General features: G+C 40.3%; 2 protein-coding genes across 2 annotated transcripts in view; both read left to right on the forward strand.

Moving 5' to 3' along the window:
• Positions 1-4,292, forward strand: part of CABLES2 (Cdk5 and Abl enzyme substrate 2) — a 64,312-nt gene extending 60,020 nt beyond the window's left edge. Inside the window, exon 9 of the mRNA XM_061631074.1 lies at positions 147-4,292. Coding sequence (XP_061487058.1) covers positions 147-287 — 141 coding nt within the window. The 3' untranslated portion in view covers positions 288-4,292. The remainder of the gene's footprint in view (positions 1-146) is intronic.
• Positions 4,293-10,434: 6,142 nt separating this feature from the next.
• RPS21 (ribosomal protein S21) lies at positions 10,435-20,600 on the forward strand. The gene is made up of 6 exons (XM_061631075.1): positions 10,435-10,542; positions 14,253-14,349; positions 15,434-15,497; positions 17,529-17,600; positions 20,295-20,350; positions 20,536-20,600. Exons 2-6 carry the CDS (start codon positions 14,300-14,302, stop codon positions 20,543-20,545), a joined length of 252 nt encoding a protein of 83 aa, XP_061487059.1. The 5' UTR covers positions 10,435-10,542; positions 14,253-14,299; the 3' UTR covers positions 20,546-20,600.
• Positions 20,601-26,432: the final 5,832 nt, after the last annotated feature.

Genomic DNA, 26,432 nt, shown 5'->3' on the forward strand with positions numbered 1-26,432 from the left:
ATGCCGCCCCATAGCCAAAGCTCTCTGGGTGGTTTACAACAATTAAAACATTAAAAACAAAAATACAAATTTAAAAACGCATTTTTAAAAAACAATTTAGCAACTTAGTCATGTTCTCTTTTCCTTTTTGTTTTCTGTCCTTACAGAAGCTAGAAGAAAGATTCAGATTCAACAGAAGAGATCTCATTGGGTTTGAATTTACTGTACTTGTGGCTTTGGAACTAGCCCTTTACCTTCCTGACAACCAAGTGTTACCTCACTTCCGGCGTCTTACACAGCAATCCTAGCCAAAGCTACATTTTAGCAAAAATGCCAGTACTCAGATGCTGAAATTTGTTGTTGGCCTCTGGTCCTTTCCTGTGCCACAATAATGAACAATGTTTTGAATATACCTGATGTGAAGACTGTAGTGGGATTTTATGGAGTTAGCAAGATGGTGTGAACAACACAGATTCTATGTGTGAGAAGTCTCAGAAGTGATGTGTTGAGCTTTGGACACTAAAGCACAAAAGGTTTGCAACCAGTTGCCACCAATGCTGCTGGTCATACCTTATTTACCTTTTTTCCTCCCAGTTTTTTTCTTGGAAATAATCTGTTCTTCCCACCAAGTATTGCTACTTTTTCATTTCCTTACACTTTTATCATTCTTTTTTTTTCTCTCTCTCTTCCTTGAATCTAAAAGTGCATCAGTTCCATTCCGAAATATCATATGCTTCAAATAGTATTATTGAGAATTTTTACATCTTAAACTGTGGAAACGTGTATTACTTTGCAGGTTCAGGTGTGTGGAAAAAAAGATGTGCCTAAGACTGAACTGGGCTGGTACCAATTGGTCTCTCTTTTTTGTTTTCTTTTTTCTTTTTTGTTGCTTTTTGGCAATTTTTGAACTTAAATAGCAATTTATCCTTTTGCCTTTGTTTACCTTGTGCTATAAGGGAAACAATTCCATTTTATGTGCACTATTATTTCCAGAAGAGATGTATATTTAAAAACAATATTCTACTTGGTTCACAAATAAAAACTTTTCTTTTTTAAATTGAAACATTTCTCAAAAATTGCACTTGTTGATCAAGGCAGCTATAGCAAAACAATTCCCATTTTCACTTGTCCTTCAGACAATGACTGAAGGCCGTTTGATTTTTATGGTGGTAATTTGGTCTTGTAGCTCCCAGAGCTGACATCTTATTTTGTCACTGAAAGCTGGAATGATGAACTGTTTTATTTATAAACAATGTATTTCATGTATTGTCTTTCTTGTGTGATCTTGACACGCGTCCGTCTCAGCCAGTACAGCTGTCGTTTTCTAAATTAAGCCAATGAAACTAAGCATGTCTGACTTCAATAATCCTTTTTTTAGAAAAAAGAAAATGGGTTCTTCCAAGCTTTTTGCCACTGTGATGATCCTCATGAACCTGACTTTCCATTGCACATTCAGACAGCCAAACTCATAGAGGTTAATGTCCAGCATGGTGGTGGTGAAACAAATGATACAGTTTCTACCACTGCTAGCCAGATATTTTTGGCTTAATCATCCAGATGTTGAAGATGAGCAGTATAACTTCTTGAGCCTGTAGCAGAAAAGTTGGTGGCTGTTGAGTTTCTTTTCTAAGCAATATTGTGATACAAGTCAAGGTGTGTGTGTGGGTGGATCTGATACTTGCCAGGGAACAAAATTAGTATTCTTGGGTGTTGTGACTTGGTATGTTCATAACTCATTTGATTGTTTTCATTAACTGTGACTTTGGTCACTTCTATACATCATGCAGAATGAGGTGGCAGAACTGTGGACTGTACCAATGCAGGAGTGGGATTATATTTTCAAGCACACATCCAACCCCAACTTGTAGTAAACCAGCATACTGGTGAAAAGGCTTATGTAACCCATTCTCCCTGATACACTATTTTAGTACATGCAGGGAATTTTTCCACACACAGCTGCAGTCTGAAGTGGTACAGTCCAGAATTCTACATCTCAGCCTGTAGATCAACTCTTAGAAATAGTAAACTAAATGTGGCTATATGACTTCTGGTACCCAGAATGCCATACATTTTAACTTGGGTGTATAAGTTGAGTAGCCACTAAATAGATGGGAGAGGTGGAGAGAGGAGAATTGCAAAGTGGCGCTAGAAACATTTGAAAGACAGTGCAATGTTCAGTGCCCTATTCCAGATACGATTACATGAGGAGGCCTTGGCTTTTTGGTTGCTATGTCTCTAGCACCTATGCATGAATATAAAACCATTTGGATAAATGGTTCAGATAAGGTCAATTTGACGTCACTGAAATTGCAGCAAACATAGTTAAGAATGCCTATCTAACCAAGGCTTGAACGTTAGACATCTAGCTATAATAATACCAGTCAAGTCATAATTATAGCACCTTTTTATATAACGTAGTACAGGGAGATATGTATCTTACTAACTAGTGCTGTTCAAAATGTTAAATGTAGTATGCTTATTTCCAAGTAAACTTTGACAATGCAGGACAACATCCTAACTTTTCCCAAGATAAAATTTAGAAACCGTTTCATAAGGTGTTGAAACAATCCTTCACCCAAAACCAAGAGAGGCTGCTTTTTTACCTACCTGTCAGTCTTGTATCATAAACACAGTTGGCTTGTATTCATGCACTGTGTTCAAGTTGAAATAGTTGCCAACTTAAAACTTTCCAGCTGAAGTAGTCATTACTTTGTCCAAGCAAAAATGGGAGTGATGGGTTGACGAGTGAATTGATTCCTGCTTAGGACTATTTGAGCTGGTGGAGCTGTAAATTTTCAATATGAAGTACATCAGTTTTGTCTTTTGGATAATGTATTATTTTAAATTTTAAATTTCACAATATTCAGACCATGGAGCAAAAATAGATTACTTAAAATGTTTTTAAGACTTGACCTCACTCAACATGTTCATTGTTTTGAATGCACAAGGGCAATTGAATGGATGTATCTTCAGTTAGTGAATTGGATTTATAATTCTTCATAGTAGGGTAAAAATGAGTTTTAAGATGAAGAATCTAGCCTCCAGTCAAGAATTTGGACTCCTGCAGATCTAGAGTTGGTCCTCGTGTAGGGCAAAGGACTTCAGCTTTTTTTATTATATGTAGGGTGTGTTTTGTATTAACTCTTCAAAGATGTTCTAGGTCCTGCATAACATAATGAAGAGAAATGTTGCTTCAGGAGTCCTGAAGATGAGAAATTGAGTATCAAATTTGACATTTTTTAACTCTGCAGTTTCCACTTTTTAACTCTGCAATTTGACTTGTATGTTGAATATATTATTCCTGTGACTAACTGGTATAGAAACATTCAGCTCTTGATTACTGTTGTGAATATTGGGGGGGTGGCACTATTTGCATTTTCTTACCTTATATTTTTGGTTCCTATTTTCAATCGGCTAAGCCTCATTGTATTCCTTTTTTATGCAAAAGTTGCCACTGTGTGGTAAACATTATTATTACAACCAAACCTAGATCCCCTGTAAAATCCCAGATTGCATTTGTTAGAGGGAGATACTATTCTCTTTAACACTTGAGGTTTAAATTATGTAATCTTATGTAAATAATGGTGCTTGTCTACCTTCAGTCCAAGAAAACACTCTGGATTGAAGTTTGTATATTTATGTAAATAATATTTTTGTGCTATCGTAAATTTTAAGTTCCTGCTTTGTAAAATGTCTTATTCTGTTCTTCCAATGAAATGAATGAATATGTTAATAAGATGCTGTGTAATTGAATGTTTTGATACCCATTTTATAACCAAGCACATCTGAAGATGCTTCAGTTTGGTGTCATAAATACTCCTTTAAAAAAAAAGTTAGATGCTTTTTTTCCCTTCTATCCCCCTCCCCATGCAAAGGCTTTTCTGGAAAAAATGGCTAGATTTTAGAACAAATACCAGATGCGCAGATTTGTGGCATTGGGGTGGAGTACCTTGGGTAACTTGTCCCACCACTGCAAGGATTACAACTAGCACAGCAGGACATCCCCCTCTCCTTATCTCATGCCATCCCCAAATCTGCTCTGAAAAGTTGGGAGATCACCTAGAACAGATTTAGGGGGTCTATGGGGGGAAGAGAGTCCCACTGTGCTAACAGTGATCCTTGTGTTGACAGGACCATGACTTAGTGCTACTTTGGATACAACCCCCAGAATTCTAAATATCCAACTGAGGACAGAGCTGTCAAATACCATACACTTCTCAGTTTTTTACAGGGATTGAAAAGATTTTGATTAATATAATTTGTGGTTAAAACATTGAAATAAGTAAGCAAAATAAGGCTGTAGGAAACATTCACATTTTTTTCTTCCATTTTAATATGTGGGGTTTTTTTTGTGAAACTAGAATTATACCCTACCTTGAGGATAGAAGTTTTCAAAATTGTATTTTTAAGCATTTTCCATAATTTTGTGAAATAAATATTTTTACACTTAAAAATCCACCACTATAAAATATACCTTCCGCTATTCTAGATTTAACAATGATGGAAGTTGACACCCTAGTCGTAAACTAGACTGTAGCATAAGATTACCCACCGTCGTTCCCTCCAGATGTTTTGGACTACACCACCTCATCCCTGGCTATTGGCCACTCTACTGGGTGTGATGGGAGTTGTAGTTCACATTGGCTACCCCTGCGTATGTCTGGAATAGAATACCATTGTGCTCTGTGACACTTTAATGGTCAGTAAGTGCCACCATTGCCAAGATCTGTGCCATTACTTAGCTAAAAAAACCCAGAAGTTAATTAAGTATGATACTGACAATGTTCTACTGATTTTGAGACAAACCTATTTCCCCGAAGCAAAATGCCATTCAATCCTGCCCTTATTACTTGATTTTTTTAGCAGTGTGATGTAGATGTAAAACTAATCTATATAACAGCAATGATTTTGCAACAGCTGTTTGAAACAGATTCCTAAAGTTCAATTCTGATGAGCAGGAAGAAAACAGGCCACTACTTAGCTCATGTATGTATGAATGATGAATTAGTTCCATCTTTCTGTCCTCAGAGGATGGCAAGTTGACTTTTTTTCCACAGTGCATAAATGGAAAAAAAATCTACAAATAGCTTGTTATGACTGTTCCAATTATAAATACAAGCAGGGCATCTCTTTCAGTGCCTGTCTTTTTTATGCCAGTTGATCAACAATATATTTAGATATTAAAGTGGCCAGAGCTGAGTTGCCCAAATCAAAATAAGGCTGCAGAATCAACCAGCTTCAGTATAATCTTGACCACATTCACACCATACATTTATTTCACTATTATTCCACTTTAAATAGTCAAACTACCAACTGTAGTTTAAGGACATTAACGGTGATTAGGAGACGCTCCATGCCCCTCAGAGCTACAATTCCCAGAGTTCCTTGAGAAGACAGACTGAGAAACCACTCTGGAAATAGTAGCCCTGTGAGGAGAAAAGGAGTCTTGTAACAACTCTGAGCACCCTTCAAAACTACCCTTCCCAGGATTCTTTGGAGGAAGCCATGGCTGTTTAAAGTGGAAAAAATTCATGGTGTGAATGTTGCCCTTTAGTAGGCTGGTAGTTAATGCTTTAATAATAAAATAATAATAAAATTTTATTTAGCAGACGCCCATCTGTCCGACTGAACGGACACTCTGGGCGACGTACAATATAAAATACAATCTGCTCATATACATAATCATCACATTATTAATATCATAACATCTCATCTGAAGACCATCTTACATTAATACAGTGTAAAACCTAACCCACCCCAGAGATCCCATAGGCCTGCCTGAAGAGCCAGGTCTTCAAGGCTTGGCGAAAAGTCAACAGGGAGGGGGCATGCCGAAGATCAAAGGGAAGTAAGTTCCAGAGGGTGGGGGCCACGATCGAAAAAGCCCTCTCCCTGGTCTGCACCAACCTAGCTGTCTTAGTCGGTGGGACCGAGAGAAGGTCCTGTGAGGCTGATCTTGTTTGGCGGCATATTTGGTGATACTGGAGGCGCTCCTTCAGATAAACTGGGCCGGAACCGTATAGAGTTTCAAAGGTTAAAACCAACACCTTGAATTGGGCCCGGTATACAACTGGCAACCAGTGTATGCTTTCCTCAAGCATCAAAAATTCAACCCTTATTACATGCCTTCCTTGAAGTGCTTGCCTTTTCAGTAATCCTGAATTTTGCATGCAAGTAGAAGGTGGATTACTGGGATTTGCCTGTAGTAATCCTGAGTGGGGTTCTTGTACTATTGCTTTTTTCTGGAGTAATAAGTAAATAATGTTGGGGTTCACATGAAAAATTAAGGATATAGTGTCGGGATCCAGGGTTATGCCGTGAAGCACTACATCCATTATTTTTAATCAATTGACAAAAAACCTTTCAGTTTAATATTCACCAGCGATGGATTCCTGCAAGCCACAACACCTCCAACAAAGCATCTAGTTCATGCACTCTGACAAATTTAAAGTGTAGCCACCCAGTATGGAGGTTCCAGGACAAGTGTCAGCTCTAGTGGGCCTTACTCGGACAGGGAGCCAATAACTCCCAGTAACTGTCCAAGAATGCTATATGCTAGATGTTGCCATTCCATTCAAGAGGCAAGATTATGTTCATAATTTTTTTGTTCCAAAAGAAAAAAAAAAGATAATTGACCCTATGTAGCTGCATAGGATTCCATGTGCATTGCAACTAACTGTGTGGGGCATATCATACTAATTATATATATATAAAATAGCAAATCTGTTTGTAGTTGTCTGTGAAGTAGGCCTGAGAGTACCATTACACAAGCCGAATAATTTTCAGTAGGTAGTTAATTTCCTTCCCTTGCATACCTTCATTGTGGGTGGAATACTGTTTGAGGCATTCAGATAACGCTATTGTTGTGCAAACTTTAATATGAATTGAATTCACTAGGCAGATGGGGACAATTTTCATTACACTGTCATATGATCCTCACATCGCTTCATAGCCAGGGAACTGACTTTCTCAGAGCTAAATAGGGCATTTGACCTGAACCAATAATGATAATATTCATAGTCAGACAAACCTAATTAGAGATTAAAGGGAAGGTGGTGACTTCACGAAAACAATGGTAGAAGTTGGTCTCTTGGTGGCTTTTCTTACTAATTTGCATGTAACAATGGAAGAAAGCAGGGGTAGAGAACCTGCGACTCCAGACTTCCGTGCAACTTTCATGGATCAAGCTAGCTGGGGTTGATGGAGTCTAGCAACATCTGTGGGGCCCCTAGACTAGAGATGTGAAGGTCCAGGGAAAAACCAGAAACACTTCCCCCCCCAAAAAAGCCTTCTGTTCATAGAATCATAAAATAGTACAGATGGAAGGGGCCTATATGGCCGTCGAGTCCAACCCCCTGCTTGATGCATGAATCCAGCGTACTTGACAGGTGGCTGTCCAGCTTCCTCTTGAAAGCCTCCAGTACTGGAGAGCCCACCACCTCCCTAGGAAATTGCTTCCACTGTTGTACTGCTCTAACAATTACGAAGTTTTTCCTGATGTTCAGTCAAAATCTGGCTTCCTGTAACTTGAGCCCGTTGTTCCGTGTCCTGCATTCTGGGATGATCAAGAAGAGATCCTGGTCCTCCTCTGTGTGACAATCTCTCAAGTACTTGAAGAGTGCTATCAAGTCTCCCCTCAGTCTTTTCTTTGTTTCTTTTCTGAAAAATTGGGGAAAAAATTGGACTATAATGTGATAGGGTATAGAACCTTGTTTCAATCTAGGCAAACCAGTTTCTAGAAGTCCATGATAGATATGAGGACAGATCAGAAGAAGCAGAAACTGATAGTGACAGCTCAGAAAATGAGACTGATTAAATTTCATGTAGCATTCACTGAGTCTTGATTCCCCCACCCCCTTTTTCTTAGCTGTTTTTATGGAAATGAGTGCTTATGTCTGCTTGACACTGTGGAGGACTGGAGAAGACATAATTTTCAGAATGTATAATACATTTTTTTACTGTAACGTTGACAGTTTCTCCTCTTTTTATTGTTGTTGCCTGCTCCTCATGTACTGGCAAACAAGAGATGCTACGTTCTTTACAGTTCAGCAGTTCATAGCTCTATTTGTAACAAAAATTTAAAAGAGTAAATGTAATTTGTAATTATTCTCTAAATAAACAACTTTTAATATACCAAACATGATAATTGAATGGCAGACCAAGTTATACATAACACATTTTCTGTTCCTAAAATAACAAAGTGACTTTTGATCTGCATATTTTTTTCAGTTGTCCCAAAATTAATTTGTTAGTTTTTTCAAATGGGGAGGGGAGGTGTACAGTTCTTTCCCATGCCTTTAAAATTGCCAGAAGTTTTACATCTCTACCCTGGACTAGAAAAAGTGTGACAGGTTCATTGTCAGTCAAAGAACTTTATGCCTGAGGGAAATTTTTCAGCTTGGTTTCTCCCTCAGACAGGAATGGGAAAGGTGGTGTCAAAAAGGCCATAATCTCCAGAGCAGCTTGAGCTACAACTCCCATCCGCTCTAGCCAGCTGGTAGTTGTAGCCCCAAATATCTGAGGGCTTCAGGTTGGGGAAGGCTGTTCCGTACTATGTATGTGAGCGCACAGCAATTCAAAGTAGATTGATGCATGTTTCTCACATCATCCACACACAAGTGGCAGTCCGCACTCCCCCTCCATTTAATGTGGATTTCCCTGATCCACTGATAATGTAATGAGGGTGGAGGGTAGAGGAGGTGCGAATCCTCAACATAAAATCACATTACCCAACTGGACATACTGAAGGTGTGTGTGGGTTTTCAAATTCTTCCTATATTTTTGTAAGGTGTCATGCTGTAGTCACATGACAGCCTTCTGCCACGAGTACATGGTAATGGCAGTTGAGGCCAGTGGCCAAGGGTCCTTCTGGGCTATGCATCTAAAGCAGTATTAGACCATTTTAGACCGTCATGTCTGACCCCCCAAAGAATCCTGGGAGCTGTAGTTTGATAAGAATTATTAGGAGACTCCCTATTCCCCTCACAGAGCAGCAATTCTCTGAGTGGTTTAACAATCTCTCTTTGCAGGGAAATCTTGAGAACTGTAGCTCTGTGAGGGGAACGGGGATCTCCTAACAACTCTCAGGACCCTCAACAAACTGCACTTCCCATGATTCTTTGGGGGAAGCCATGACTTTAAATTTGTGCAAGAGCGCTTTAAGCAGTATAGTGTAAATAGGGCCATAGAATGATGTTAGGTCCAAACCCAACACGCAAGTCGCCCTGTCAACCCCAACTCGCTTATTACACCCGGGAAGAGTGCAGAGTTGAGTGCAAATGAACCCACTATCAGAGATCAAGTAACACGAGACAAAAACCTTTGCAAAGGGGACCCAATACTTACAAGCCGAAGCAGGCCAGCATGGGAACCTCGTTTATTGGTGTTCAAGGGTTTATATAGGCTTACCCCGAAGTTTACAATATCGGGTTCACGTCATAAAATACAAAAGAAGCAATTGCTAACTGTCATAGCTTTGGGGCATATGTAAGGAGGTAAAGGGGTACAGGGGGAAGGACAAAGTGGAAACATCAAGACTATCTCTTAGACTCTATGTGTGCATATTTCACATGTCCTTGAGATAAGCACTATGCAGGAGCAGACAAAGGCAACTATTGAGGGGAGGCCCAGCTGCAACCGGGCGCCCCCTAAACTGGAGACAGACATGATATTACTTTGCTTACATATCAAAGGAGTTTTACAAGTCAAGGTTTGTGGGACATTGGAACAGCGTTTGACATTCCTATGCAAGGCACATTAGTAACAATAAGCAAGGTTATAAGCATAAATGTGATACAGAAATGCATAGTAGGGACGTGTCCAGCTTAAACCGGCTTTTATTATGCGAGCCACTGGAATGTAGGTAAGGGTCAGGTCACCAGGAAATAAACCGACATTTTATATCAAAAGTCAAATAAAGGCCACTTTGGTTCTATTTCCCATAAAGCCCAAGCTGGTTTAGATAGGACAAGTGAACTATAGTTTTACAAGCACTGGGGATTTCAATTTAACCCCAACAATGACAATATGCTGGTAGGTCGTAGAGATTTGATTTTTTCATGAGCTCTTTTGTGCATCTTCATCCACACGTGAACACTTTCAGTTGAACTCTTGTGTCAACGTTTTCCCACTGGTGCGTGGTATGATGTATTTACAATGAACAGCCCACTGACAGAGATAATTTGCACTCTCCTTCCTTCCTTCCCTTCAGCTTATCTTTTCCCTCCTCCAACAGCAAAGCGTGCGCTGCCTCTCTAAATTCCCGCCTTTTGTGCCGAGCAACGAAACATGCAAGACCGCCAGTCTCGCTCTGACGCCGAGATAGTAAATAGGCGTGGCTAACAGTCGGGCTCTTTCCCCTCTCCTCCCGCCCCGCCTTCTTTAAGTCGACGCCCCACCCTCCGCCCCACCTTCAGCCTTTCCGTTTGACGTCACAGCGCATATCTCATCTCGTCTGCGCCCTGTTCTTTCGTCTTCCTCCTTCGGTTGCCGCTGCGGGCTTTCTCGTCGCTGGTGAGTGACGTGGCCTTTCCTTTCCGGCCTGGGCTCGCGGCGTGTGAGGAGGTGAGGCGAGGCCTGCTCTGGGTTGCGGTGGCGTCTCTTACCCCTTGTCCCCCACCGTGAGGCTGATTGAAATTCGGGTGGCGGCGTAGTTGGTTAAGCTAATTCCGCCACACGCTCCAGCTCTCCACCGGGCAGCGCCTGTTTCCTCGTGTTTGGGCACCCTTTTGTCCGGGGGGGGGCAGAGGGGAGAGTATTTTAAAAAATATTTCTCAGCATACATGTACAGTGCTTTTCTTCACCCCTTTCTAACTTCACCCTCATAACATTACCTATCCAGAAAGTAAGGGAGTGGTTGGAGAATTGTAGCTCTCCCCTAAGGAGCACAGCCTGGTCCATTTTGAAATGGAGCATTTTTGTTTAAAGAGCAATTAAGGTTGCTATCCAACACAAACTTACTTCGGAGTAAGTCCTATTGAACCCAATGGAGCTTACTTCTGAGTAGACGTATAGGATTGCCGCCTAAAAGCCTGTCATGGTCAATTTGCGAACACCCTGTTCCAGAATTAGTACTGTATAAGGTAGCTTCTCGTTTTGCCGTATGGATGGGCTCCTCATGCATTGACCTTCTATGTAATGGAAGTGTAATACATATAGAAATGTATCTGCTTATATGTGAATTGTTGGAGGTTACGGATTACTTTTTCAGTGTGAAGAATGGATTGGTGCCTCATTCCAGCCCTCAAATTGAGAAGAATGAGATTATACTGGAATCCAGGGGGGAGGATGTGTTTAGATGAGTCTAGGTCAGTGGTTTCCAAACTTTTTCCCACACAGACCACTTGAAAATTGCTGAGAGTCTTGGCGGACCACTTAATGATTTTTCTGCCTGTTGTAGCAATTGGGATGTTCTGTACTAGGTGCTGTATGATTTTTAATTGTATTTTTATTGCTGCTTTTATCTCTTTTATGTTGTGTTTTATTGTATTTAATGGAACTCAAATAGTAATACAATAAAATCCAATATAAGAAACAAAGAAGCAATTAAAATACATTTAAAATCAATACAAATACGTAATGGGATGGATGGGTCATCTCCCATCTTCAACCACAAATCCACAGACCACTTGAACAAACCTCATGGACACCAAACCACAAGAAACTTTGGTCTGGGCTGTTGTACAGTATGGAGTGGATGTGCATTTTATTATTCATGGACTGCCCACTTACATATTGTGTATGTCACCTTGAGTACTCTGGTTTATATCTAACTAAGTTTAACTCAGAGTAGACCCGTTGAAATTGATGAACCTAACTTAGTTATGCCCATTAATTTCTAAGGGTCAATTCTTGATTAATGTTAGATACAATTCTCTGGCTGTAAAGGTGGTGAGCAGGTGTTTTATCTTGTCTCTGAATAGTTGAGGGCAGCCTACAAACAAATTCTAAAAATAAAAGGTTACGCTGTTGAAACCCACTCAGTGGTTCATTGGAACATGACAGAATTCAAAAGCTTGTATGGATTTATTCAAGTCTGTTCAATAAAAACACCCCATATAGCGTTTTTCCTCCCTTTTTTATAGTTCAAGGACTCTAGCTTTTACTTGCCAGTCCATTCTTCAAGATTATTATATATGCACTAAATTCTGCACATAGTGTAGCTTCTTCCCTTACACAAAATGTTCTGTGCAGTCATGTACCATCAAGAGTCATAGAATGGTAGAGTTGGAGGGGGCCTATAAGACCATCAAGTCCAACCTGCTGCTCAGTGCAGGAATACAACTTAAAGCATACTGTACAGCTGCCTCCTGAATGCTTCCAGTGTTGGACAGCCCACCACCTCTCTAGGTAATTTGTTCCATTGTTGTACTGTACTGTTAGGACATTTTTCCTGATGTTCAGTCAAAATCTGCCGCCTTGTAACTTGAGCCCATTATTCTGGGCCCTGCACTCTGGGATGATCAAGAAGAGATCCTGGCCCTCCTGTGCGTCACAACCTTTCAAGCACTTGAAGAGCACTATCATATCTCCCCTCAGTCTTCCCTTCTTAAGGTTAAACATGCCCAGTTCTTTCAGTCTGTCCTCATAGGGCTTTGTTTCCAGTCCCCTGATCATCCTTGTTGCACTCCTCCGAACCTGTTCCAGTTTGTTTGCATCCTCCTTAAAGTGCAGCATCCAGAATTGCACACAGTACTCAAGATGAGGTGGAGGGGAACTAGTACTCCAGGCAGTTTGGAATCTATGCTTCTGGTAATGCAGCCTAAAATAGCATTTGCCTTTTTTGCAACCACGTTGCACTATTGGCTCATACTCAGCTTTTGATCAACAACAATTCCAAGATCCTTCTCATATAATATTGCTGAGCCAAGCATCCCCCATCTTATAACCGTGTAGTTGGTTTCTTTTTCTGTTAAATTTCATTCTGTTGTTTTCACCCCAATGCTCCAGCCAGCCTATCAATATCAGTGAATTTTGTTTCTGTCCTCCAGCGTATTAGGTATCCCTCCTAATTTTGTATCATCTGCAAATTTGATAAGCATTCCCCACACCTTCTCATCCAAGTCATTAATAAATATGTTGAGGACCATTTGGCCCAGGACTGAGCCCTGCAGTTCCCTACTCATTCTCTCCCCACACTTTGAGAAGGAACCATTGATAAGCCCTTATAGTCCTCAGAGATGTGGAGGCTAAGATTGCTGGAAGATCCTTGGTATTCTACCTCTTGCATATAAAAATGTGATACTGTAAAATGTATTTGATGATGCTTCCTTAAAAATAGTCTTGGCTACAATGAATTTTGTGCTATGATTCTCTATCTGGTAAACCTGGCAGAGAGTTGAAAACACTTTAAGAAATTTTATATAGTATCATTTACCGTATATAATTTAATTATAATAATAGTTTAACAAAGTCTGAGAGGGTGTGAACTGCTTTGTGTAAAATATGTGCATTTGAGTTCCGCTAATAGGCAGCTACAAATTTCTTGTCTCTTGCCATATGTTGTATTACAAGTACTTCCAATGTTGCACCTTTTACCAAACATTTTTTGTAATTGACTGGAGGCAGACTGTAGACCTGGAAATGTTCACTTCTACATCCCAGCTAACCTGGAAAAATGCACAGATCTGATAGAATCCCGAACAGGAGGTGAAGGGCACAATTATTGTTTATATATTTTATTATTTATTTATTATTTGATTTATATCCCGCCCTTCCTCCCAAGCAGGAGCCCAGGTTGGCAAATAAATCTTTTAATCTTCAAAATAAATAAACATTGAAGATTAAAAGAGTTGTAAAAATTATCATTGTACCTTCTATCTGCTGCTTGGATTTGTGTCAGATCTGTGCATTTTCCAGACTGGTTGGAAAGTAGACTAAATTATCAGATTTAATAGAATTGCTGCTGAAAAAACTCTAATTAAAATTATAACATTAGGACATCAATCATTACAGCCTCAGGAATGTCATATGGATATCAGACAACTTTAGAAGTTGAAAGATTTTGTTATCGCTTAATCTCACTATTGTGAAGTATTTTTGCTTATAACTGTTGCTTTATACAAATATAAATGCTTGAAGATCAATCTTCCTGCTTGGTTAAATTAATATCTAAGATGTCATTTTAAATATGCACATAACAATATGGGATGAAGCTGGAAGATTTCCATAAGGAGGCTGATAGCTCTCAGAGACTGCTGGGGATGGGATACTTAACGTACTTTGCATTCAATTCAGCATCTGCTAGGCACTGATCCCTTAACATATCTTGGCAGGAATTTCCTGTTGCACGGCATTTGTGGCAAGATCCTAGAAAAACACGATGCAGAACGATGCTGGGGAATTTGTGGATCTGTACGTTCCTCGTAAATGGTGAGTATTAATTTCTCCATGGAAATTGCCAGCCTGTTTTGAGTAGTTTGAAGAACACCATGGGTGCACTAGGACATAATGCTAAAGCATGATTCGCCATTATGAGCACAAGCCTCAGGCTCCAGTGCTCTCCACCTCACTTCCCATTGGCATGACCAGAGGAGGAGAGCAGAAGCTTCCAACCCCAGACAAACTAGTTAATCTTAAGTATGGATGTTTGAAGCAAGCTAACTTGAGAAACTGTAGCTTGAAGATGTCTATCCATAGCTTGTCCAAATTTGGATAACATAGCAAGCTGCAGTTAATTTAAAACAGAAGCTAAAGCTTCCAAACGTCTTGCATCCATGCAGCAGGAAGGAGTGCATGAGCCCAAGACTCACTGCGGTTCATTGTTATAATGCCAAACTAGGACTTAACTGTTGTAAGTTAAGTTCCATGCATTGGTGGAGACAGTTCCAGAATTTAGGAGGCCACATCAGGTGTTAATCCTGCACAGACTGTTCAAAAAACAGCTTCAAAATTAGGTGACACCAAGGTCAAATTTCTACAGAAACAGGTGATTGAGTTTCTTCTAGCCCATGTCAGATACTGAAACCATTTAATGTCCACAGTCTACAAAAGCCAACAGCAAACAGTGTGGTGAAATTCTCATTTCTCCCCCTCATTAGAAGTAGCAATGCAGTTAATTGGTTCCTTTCTTTGGAAAGTAGCTTTACAATATTCAAAATATGATGTAATTTTATAATTGGGCATTAGATTTCTATGAGTTGCTAGATTAGCATTGGGTTGTTTTGTTTTTGTTAAATTAAGCCATCTGACAGCTACAGCAGAAAACAGGATGGGTGTATAGATAGAAAAGGTAATGTAGTTACAAGCAGCATTTAAGATACAGAAACTGAGGTGTCTGGAAAGAGTTATGCCTAAAGCTTTAGTTCCACGTCTCCCAAGAGTGCAGGGAGGTTTCCCAGGCATGTCATGTGTGGGTGGAGCTATAAGACAGTGGTGGTCATCTTCTGTGCAAGAGACCTTTATTTTGCTCTGTGCTTTGTTTTATATATCCTTGCGGTTCTCTTCTTCCCTTCAGCTCTGCTAGTAACCGGATAATTGGTGCTAAAGACCATGCTTCCATCCAAATAAATATTTCTGAGGTGAGTAAAATATAATAAATTATAATATTTTAGTTTATTATTGTTTAGTATTTATTAAATGTATAACTCACCCTTCCTCCTCGAAGGAGTAAATATTACCAGAAAAGTGTTTTGAGTACTGAATCTCATTTTAATGAGACGTGTAATTTGCTACTTGCCTGAGTTGACCAGCAGTTACACCCAAATGGCAGACTGTACAGTGCTGTGGCGACTTCATATACAGCAACCTTTCCCAGCCTTTGGGTCCCCAGGTGATGTTGGACTACAGCTCCCATTGGCCCCAGCCAACATGACCAATGGTCAGGAATGATGGGAAGTGCAGTCCAACAGCATCTGGGGACCCAACTGTTGGGAAGACTGATTCACAGAATGCACTCCCTGTGGATACAATAGGGAGAAGCCAAAGTATAAATCGTTGGCTAAGCAGTGATCTAACACAAGGTAGCACCAAGTTGACTGCAGTCACAAGGAGAACTATTGCTGGTTACAGTATGCTGTGCCTTGCATAGTGTGCAGTTGTCTCTAACTCCTTTCTACCTTTCAGGTCACTGGCCTTTTAAGGCAAAACCTGTAGAGCCCTGAGTATTGCTACTTACAGCAGCAGCATGACAGTAATCGCTGTTGCTTCTCTTGGACTCCTGGGTCCAGAGCATGTGGGGATGCAGATTGATTCCCTGTGCTAGGCTTCCTGCTCTAAGGAAAAATCAAGTACAGGGACTTAATTGCTGCAGCAAGCGCTGTTGGCCCAACAGCATCCAGGGTTCAAAGCAAGCACATGGCAGGGAACAAGGGGGACTGAATGTAATGAAAGCAAAGGCTGTCCATGGAGGCTCAGATTTCGGCAGTGAGCCGGGCAGCCTGGTATCAATTACACCTCATTCGTAGGCTGCAACCCTACCTCCCTGTTCATCAGCTCCCACTGGTAGTACATGCCCTGGTCACCTCTCGTTTAGACTACTGCAATGCGCTCTACGTGGGGTTACCCTTGAAAACGGTCCGGAAATTACAACTTATACAAAATGCTGCGGCTCGACTGCTTACAAATTGTCGCCGCCGGGAACACATCACTCCAGTGTTATTCGATCTACACTGGCTTCCAGTTATTTTCCGGGCTCAATTCAAGGTGTTGGTACTAACCTTTAAATCCCTACACGGTTTCGGACCAGTTTACCTGATGGAGCGCCTCCAGCGTCACCAATTATGCCGCCCGACTAGATCAGCCACTCAGGGCCTTCTCTCAGTCCCACCAACGAAAACAGCTAGGTTGGTGGGGACTAGAGAGAGGGCATTTTCAGTGGCGGCCCCCACTCTCTGGAACTCCCTCCCGTACGATCTTCAGCATGCCCCTTCCCTGAATGTATTCCGCAAAGCCTTGAAGACCTGGCTTTTCAGACAGGCCTTCGGCACTTCCGGGGAGGGTTAATTTTCAGGACTAACTGCCTATTACTCTGAACTGTTATCATTCCTATTTATAGTTTCCTTGTTATATTGTATTTTATGTGTATTTTATTGTGCTGCATTTACTGCAACTGATTTGTACGTCGCCTAGAGTGGCCGTTGGCCAGATAGGCGACACATAAATTACATTATTATTATTATTATAATTTTATTATTAAGGAAGGGAAACCAATCCCTTTGTAATCGAGACAGGGCTGACTTTAATTTTCCTGCATGCTTTTTGTTTTTATTCTTATGGTTAATATAGTCTGTTCTGCTGCTTCCCTTTGGTACTTAAACAAATTCCTACTTTTGTTTGGATGTTTTGTGGATTAGTAGAAATGAAAAAGAAATCCTTTTCTATACATGAGACACAACTGACTTTTGCCGTAGACTTGAGTACTCCTGTAAATCTGGGCCAATGCATTTTCCATCCAAGCAGTTAAACTATTGATTTACTGTCAATAAGCTATCTGGTTGGATTTGTAAAGGCGTCCCAAAGATAACTGATAACTTCTATGCAGTGTATGTTTTTCCAGGTGTGATTGCACAATAGTTTACATTTTGAAAATGCAATCTTAATTCCAATTTTAGGTTGATAAAGTCACAGGCAGAGTCAATGGCCAATTCAAAACATACGCAATTTGTGGAGCAATTCGTAGGATGGTAAGTATTTACTTAAAACGTTTTTTCTAGGGATATAACATTTGTTGCCTTCCCACTTCTGGGTGCTCAGCAGTCATGGAAGGCAGTCAAGCTACATGTTAGGGTTTCTACATTTATATAAATTCCAGTTTGCAATATAAAGTGACAAATAACTTCTTACTAGCAACTCCTTTAAAGTTAAGAGACTAGGATCCTGTTTTGACAAGGAAATTCTTGCCATTCTCTGGGTTGTGAAATGAATGTAGAGGGAACTCTAAACTAGTAGCATTTAAACATATCCTCTTCCTGAAGATTTTCCATTGCTAGCTCACTTGGTCTGCAATCCTAGGCACGTTTACTGGGAAGTAACTCATAGAAATCAGTAAATGTCTTTATGATTGGACTTTAAGTCTTTCATCTTTAACTCGTGAGCCTTGTACGAGGCATGTATGGAAAACAGATTTGAAAGAGGTATCAACTTTGTCTATTAACTTCTGCTGCATTAATATAAATAAAGATGAACAGAATTGGATACCATTGCAGAGATTACGAGGTACGTTCTCTGTGGACTGTTCTGAAGTTCTTCAACTTTCTCCAAAGATTGCTGATGAATTAGAGTGGCCTTCAAGAGTTCTCTGCTGTGTGCGTGCACTATTGCAAGTCCCCTGTGATTGCACTCATGTCATTTAATCTACCATAAATAAAGTAATGCTCAAGATTCTACAACAAAGGCGCTTACCATATATGGAGCGAGAAATGCCAGACGTCCAAGCTGGATTTAGAAAGGGAAGAGGCACCAGAGATCGTATCGCAAGCATACGTTGGATAATGGAACGGAGCAAGGAATTTCAGAAGAAAATCACCCTGTGCTTTATAGATTACAGCAAAGCCTTTGACTGTGTAGATGATGAAAAACTGGCATGCTTTAAAAGAAATGGGGGTGATCTGATTGTCCTGATGTGCAACCTATACTCTGCACAAGAGGCTACTGTAAGAACAGAATATGGAGAAACCGATTGGTTCCTAATCGAAAAGGGTGTGAGATAGGGGTGTATTTTATCACCCTATTTATATAATCTATAAACAGAACATATCACATGGAAAGCAGGATTGGATCAAGATGAAGGAGGTGTGAAAATTGGAGGGAGAAATATCAATAATTAAGATATGCAGACGATACCATACTACTAGCAGAAACCAGTAATGATTTAAAACGAATGCTGATGAAAGTTAAAGAGAAAAGCACAAAAGCAGGGCTACAGCTGAACGTCAAAAAGACTAAAGTAATGACAACAGGATTTATGTAACTTTAAAGTTGACAATGAGGACATTGAACTTGTCAAGGATTATCAATACCTTGGCACAGCCATTAACCAAAATGGAGACAATAGTCAAGAAATCAGAAGAAGGCTAGGACTGGGGAGGGCTGCTATGAGAGAACTAGAAAAGGTCCTCAAATGCAAAGATGTACCACTGAACACTAAAGTCCGGATCACTCAGACCATGGTATCTCCAATCTCTATGGATGTGAAAGTTGGACAGTGAAAAAAGCAGATAAGAGAAAAATCAACTCATTTGAAATGTGGTGTTGGAGGAGAGCTTTGCGGATACCATGGACTGCGAAAAAGACAAATAATTGGGTGCTAGAACAAATTAAACCAGAACTATCACTAGAAGCTAAAATGATGAAACTGAGGTTATCATACTTTGGACACATAATGGGAAGACATGATTCACTAGAAAAGACAATAATGCTAGGAAAAACAGAAGAGAGTAGAAAAAGAGGAAGGCCAAACAAGAGATGGATTGATTCCATAAAGGAAGCCAAGGCCCTGAAGTTACAAGATCTGAACAGGGTGGTTCATGACAGATGCTTTTGGAGGTCACTGATTCATAGGGTCGCCATACATCGTAGTCGACTTGGAGGCACGTAATAACAACAACAAACCATAAATAGTTCTGAAAGAAGTAATCATCCCTATATATTACAGACAGTCATTCTGGAACAAGTAGAATGAACCTTAATTTGAAATCATCGCAAACAGTAGCAACATTTCAATATCAGTAAGAAGGTCCAATTTTCACATCACTCTATGGTGTGATAAATTCACCAGGAGGTGAACAATGGGCTTGAGAACTGATCGTTGCTATCTTAGGGTAAACCTTGGTGACTAAACCACATTAGAAAGCAACACAAGAATCTGATGTGAAGAGCCATTAACATTTTGTTAACCAGGATACTTTTGTAAACATGGAAATGGAAATGGACTGCCTTCAAGTCGATCCTGACTTGGTAAGCAGTATTCAGAGGGGTTTTCCATTGCCTCTCTCTGAGGCTAGTCCTCCCCAGCTGGCTAGGGTCTGCTCAGCTTGCCACAGCTGCACAAGCCAGCCCCTTCCTTGTCCGCAACTGCCAGCTGGGAGGCAACTGGGCACCTTGGGACTATGCAGCTTGCCCACGGCTGCACAGGTGGCAGGGCACGTCACCCCTGAGCCACTCTCTGTGGTGGTGATCTTTAGCTGGCCCTTGACACCCAGGAGACACGAGCAGGGATTTGAACTCACAGACTCTGGACTCTCAGACAGGCTGTCCTCCCCACTGTGCTGTACCAGCTGTTTGCACATAACAAATTCAAAGGCTTTTTGAGAGTGAAATTCCATGCATTTTTAGATAATGTTTAGATAATTTAACGAAACTTATTATCTGTATTTCAGGGGGAATCTGATGACTCTATTCTGCGCCTTGCAAAGAATGATGGTATTGTTTCCAAGTAAGTTGTGTACACAAGACTAGGAAGCTGTGGGGGAGGTACCTTCCTCCTTGCAGTGGAATCTCATCTCTTTTTAAGGCGTAATGCAGCGGTGCATTCTAGGTTTGCCTGCTTCTTGTGATGATTTGCTCCTTAAACTGACAGAAGAGTATACATTTGTAACTGTGTTTCTTTTCTTTTTCTAGGAACTTCTAAGTGAAGAGGCGCCATGATACAAAATTTGTTATAAAATAAAAAGTGTTGGAAAACATCTGAAGCACAGTGTGTCATTTCAGCTTATAACAGGCAAATGTGTTAAAGCAGCTAATTGTGAAGATTGCACCATTGTTAATATGGATCATATATAACAAGTTAAATGTATTTAGGTACTGACAAACTTTTATATAAGATAGTGTTTGTACCTCAGCTCAAAACCATTTAAGAACAGAGATGGGGACCTGTGGCCCTTCACATATTCTTGGACTACAATTCTCATTATAACTAACCTTTGTCATTCTAGCTAGAGCTGATGGGAGTTGTTGGTGGCTGGTAGACCTGATAGGGCTGCTATGGGATTGCACCAATGAGGTCATGGGGAAGTGGCCAAATTTTGGTTTTCTCCCTCATCCTCCTCTCTTGCAAACATCCTGTGGATACTTAAGCATTCCAGTTTTGCATATAACACCTAAATAACTAAAGTGTCTTGCTTTGGTTCAGAAGGGATTCTGGCTGCTGTCACAGCAGTATTAATGGATAATAGTTACAGCCTAAAGATCTCCAGAGTTTCTTTGTAAATAAAATAAAATAAAACCAATCCTGTAAACTGTAAGTTCCTATCACTCAGAGAAAAAGATATGGAAGGTGGGGAACGATAAGGAGCCAAAATGTGGGGCGAAAGGAGTCTTTCACACCGTATAATTAGTTCTGAATACTGTAGCAGGATGTTCCACAGATTCCTCCAGTATTCCACTGGTGTGGGGAGTCAGACATTCACACAAAGTATATTTAAGTCTCTTGGTTTTTATAGAATCAAATATTTGCTTAACTTGAAATTCCTTCTCCTTTCGATCAACCACATTTACACAGTTCCACCTCTCCACTCAAAGTGAAATTGGGGCTGAAAGTGTGCCACAACCCCACACATGCCCTGCTAATTTGATTACCAATCCCAGGATATCTGTAATCAACAACTCTCCTGCTCTCTTCTCCCCCAGCCCTCATCATGAAAAACACAATCCTGGGTTCAGAAAGAAAATAAACATTGGTCTTCTTCAAAGTAGTCCTAGCTTTTTGTTTTAATTAAAATAATTATAGTAAGTTCTTGCTCTTATTCCTATGGGGATTAATTATCTTGAACAAACCCATATCAAATTTTCAGACACATTAAATAAATAAAAAAGGTCCAGTCTAGTCCATTCTTGGGACAGTTTGCCAAGTATTTCCTCTCCCAACCTGACAAAAAAAGATCCAGTTCAGGTCCAGCCCATTAAAAAAAGACATCTTTTGACATGCCTTCTTTATTCTTATGTGGTGTGCAGAGGTCACAACTAACGGACTATAAAGATGCAGGTGTATTTTATATGTGGCTTAATCTAATTAGTTTGTCTCTAATGTTCTCATTCTTAATATTCTCCCATGTCAAAGAAAAAAATTGTGTATTTTTAGCAGGTTTTCACTATATTAACTGTAAGAAATCAGTTAAGAATTTCCCTTTGCTTGTTAAGATCTGAAATAGGGGGAAATGCAGGATGTTGATATCCTCTGATACATATCATTATTCCATAGTATATAAACCTGTTTCATCCAGCAGCTGAGCAAACTAATTGTAATGGCCTATTAACTTTGCAGCAGGTAAAAAGGTTTATCTTCTACTATCTGCCTATCAGCCCTGGGAGAACCATAGCGTGAACAGATTGAGAAGACAGGCATATGCTGACACTGCGTTTGTTATCTGTCACTCCTTATTCTAGCGAACATCCACTATGCTGCACTTTTGACCTGTGTGCGGCTGTTCTTGCTTTTAGTTTGCAAAAGCTTATTTTAAAACTTAGATAGCGGTAACCAGGGTACATTAACAAACCTAAAGCATCAGTAACATTTTCATACAGGATGAAAATTCATTTTATATCCAGCTGTATTCTGGAGGCTTATGGTGGAGTAACAAGGTTTTGGTTGAATCTCTGAATAATATTTATTTTATTTACTTATTACATTTATACCCCACCTTTCTTCCAAAGAGCTTGGTCCTTCCCTCTCCATTTTATCCTCACACACAACAACCCTGTGAAATAGGTTAGGCTGAGAGGTAGTGACTGGCCCAAGGTCACTCAGTAAGCTTCATGGCTAAGTGGGGATTCAAACCCTGGCCTCCCAGGTCATAACCCAACACCCTGACCATTACACCACACTGGTAGAAGTACATGGCAGTCTTATTTAACTGCATATTTTGCTGCAATAGGAAGGAAGTTTAGGCTTCTGAGGAAGCTTAGCAGTCATGGAATAAGAGGAGAGGTCCTCTTGTGGATAAGGAATTGGTTAAGAAGCAGAAAGCAGTGAGTAGGAATAAACAGACAGTTCTCCCAATGGAGGGCTGTAGAAAGTGGAGTCCCTCAAGGATCGGTATTGGGACCTGTACTTTTCAACTTGTTCATTAATGACCTAGAATTAGGAGTGAGCAGTGAAGTGGCCAAGTTTGCTGATGACACTAAATTGTTCAGGGTTGTTAAAACAAAAAGGGATTGCGAAGAGCTCCAAAAAGATCTCTCCAAACTGAGTGAATGGGCGGAAAAATGGCAAATGCAATTCAATATAAACAAGTGTAAAATTATGCATATTGGAGCAAAAAATCTGAATTTCACATATACGCTCATGGGGTCTGAACTGGCGGTGACCGACCAGGAGAGAGACCTCAGGGTTGTGGTAGACAGCACGATGAAAATGTCGACCCAGTGTGCGGCAGCTGTGAAAAAGGCAAATTCCATATTAGCAATAATTAGGAAAGGTATTGAAAATAAAACAGCCGATATCATCATGCCATCGTAGAAATCTGTGGTGTGGCCACATTTGGAATACTGTGTACAGTTCTGGTCGCCTCATCTCAGAAAGGATATTCTAGAGTTGGAAAAGGTTCAGAAGAGGGCAACCAGAATGATCAAGGGGATGGAGCGACTCCCTTACGAGGAAAGGTTGCAGCATTTGGGGCTTTTTAGTTTAGAGAAAAGGCGGGTCAGAGGAGACATGATAGAAGTGTATAAAATTATGCATGGCATTGAGAAAGTGGATAGAGAAAAGGTCTTCTCCCTCTCTCATAATACTAGAACTCGTGGACATTCAAAGAAGCTGAATGTTGGAAGATTCAGGACAGACAAAAGAAAGTACTTCTTTACTCAGCGCATAGTTAAACTATGGAATTTGCTCCCACAAGATGCAGTAATGGCCACCAGCTTGGATGGCTTTAAAAGAAGATTAGACAAATTCATGGAGGACAGGGCTATCAATGGCTACTAGCCATGATGGCTGTGCTCTGCCACCCTAGTCAGAGGCAGCATGCTTCTGAAAACCAGTTGCCGGAAGCCTCAGGAGGAGAGAGTGTTCTTGCACTCGGGTCCTGCTTGCGGGCTTCCCCCAGGCACCTGGTTGGCCACTGTGAGAACAGGATGCTGGACTAGATGGGCCACTGGCCTGATCCAGCAGGCTCTTCTTATGTTCTTATGTTCTTATATTTAGTTGGTTATGTACACAGCAGTGGCTTCTCAGATCAGTGACTCATTTGACACGGAGGAGCTGAACAGAAGGCATCTGGTTTGATATAGCTGTATCAGTAGGGAAAACAACCACCTGAAGGAGCAAGGGGGGAAATGTTCTGAAAGGCACAACTGGCTTTTTTAAGCTTTCCATCATATGTAAAGTACAGCTGAAATAGCATCTCTCCCCGCATGACTACTAAATCACAGGTAAGAACTGCATACTTTTAAACTAGATTTAAAAAAAAAAAAACTTTGAAAATAGCTTTCCAAGCTACTGCTTGGCTTTTGGTGCTCCAAGCAGCTGGTTAAGAATTATATTAAGAGACATTTTGAACAATTCCTAGGCATTCAAGCCATAAACGAATGTTAAATATTTAGAAAAATTAATTCAGATAGCAAAAATCAACAGCATTTTGTTACTGTATCTAGCAATAGATATTAAATGCAAAACATCTTTTGCACAAACCCTAAGGGTCAATGTCCATAGATAGTTCTATATAAAATACGAAATGCTTCATTTAGGCCAAAGTCTTGTGGGATCTCGAATACTGAACTGTCACGTCATTTGTTCAAAATTGCTGTCTATCAAGCTGACCATAACATTAGGCAGAAAGTGTATATAGATGTACATAATTCTGCTACACCAAAACATTTATTTGAGCTAATGTTTTTACTTGACCTGTGATTGAATTCCATCGTAATTTGCATTAGCTGCTGAATTTAACAAATTTTTTGAAAGCTACTGGGGGACATGGGGGTGCAGCCTGTATTTTTTTACAATATCAGCAATCAGCTTGAGAATTCATCTGTGTGCCAAGTTCAGTGACGAGGAGTAGAGGACAAATGCAAGGGAGCACAGCAGCTCCGGTACATTTACAGCAAGAGCACCTGCTGGAGTGATATTTCCTAGCGTTGTTAGCTTGTGGAGATTAGAGTGCAGGTCTGGCCTTGTGCATAAGCCCTTTGATTCACAGGCCCAAGATCACCCAGTGAACTTCATGGCTGAGCAGGGATGTGAACCCAGGTCTCCCTAGCCAAAGTCCAACATGCTAGTCAATGCACCAGCCTCTGGCCAGTTTACTATTCTATGGCAGCTAGTCCTAATCAATTGGGGCTCTCTGGGACAGCAGATGGCTATGGAAGCCCTCAGTATAGAATTTAACACTACATCACTGCCTCCTAAAAAGGCACCACCTTGAATATCAGGGCCCATAGAGAGGCATTCTGGAACTATCCTTACAAGTGTTTCCATGAAATCTTATGTATACTCTATGTATTCAATTCACTATCTGAATAATCTCATTCGGGAGAAGGTAAAGAAGTAATCTATAGCACCTTAAATTCGCTCTTTGGAAACAGTCCTAATAAGGCTGATAAGATTTTTTAAAATGTGATTTATTATTTCAAATACTTCTCTGCTGCGTTTCAGGGTAAAGCCCTTCCAAGGCAGCTTTATCTGCAGCAATTCAAGCCATTACATAATCCAAGACTCAGCCCAAGAGCTTCCAATAATGTATATTCAATAATAGGCAAAGAAAACCCTTGCAGTTTAAGAATGTACTTATAGCCCACATATATTTCTATCAAACTTTAAAAAGCAGGGAAATTGGGCAGCTATAATGAATGAGACGGGAGCAGGAGACCTGACCTCTCTGAGATACCGGACTGCCCTACAAATTTGTCAAAATGCGAACACAATTTGGGTTGGTCTTTCACAGTCCAATCCATTTCCTGTGTAGCTTGGAAGAATTTGGTAACATGTGCCTCTGAGCATATGGTGAGTGTTGGTAACACTGCCATCTCCAAAGATGGAGAATTACATTTGTGTATGTTGGTGTTCGTACTTTGCTCTTTCCTGTCTTACTACTGTTTCTACAGAGAATGTAACCTAGAAAATTATATTTCTCTCATTATTCATCCTAGAAACCTATGTCAAATTTATTTTTATTAATTTCAAAGCCTTTTCATTGGTCAATGTCATATGATGGTGAAGACAGCCTTTTGTATTTCAAACTGGAAATTATGTTCTAGCTCTAATGTGGGTGCATTAACAGTTGAATCTGAAACTGCAGTTTGATATAAAATTAGACTGATTACAATATGTTGCTACTTAAGCAATGACTAGCTGTTGGAAAAACAAACTTGGCCTGCCCAAGATGCATGTTTTCAGCCTACTATGCTTAAACCACTCAACTTAAGGAAAGGTGAGCATGATCAATTAAAACCATAGAGCACACCTAGATATTTGCTAGAATATATTTCACCCCCCACTGTTTTATCTTGTGCAAACTGAGACACTCCTCATGTCCATCGGAAACTGTTCTACAGAATAGTCAGTGCCATTATTCCACAATTGT

Source organism: Rhineura floridana, chromosome 6 (genome assembly GCF_030035675.1).
Source record: "Rhineura floridana isolate rRhiFlo1 chromosome 6, rRhiFlo1.hap2, whole genome shotgun sequence".
Taxonomy (NCBI): Eukaryota; Metazoa; Chordata; class Lepidosauria; order Squamata; family Rhineuridae; genus Rhineura; species Rhineura floridana.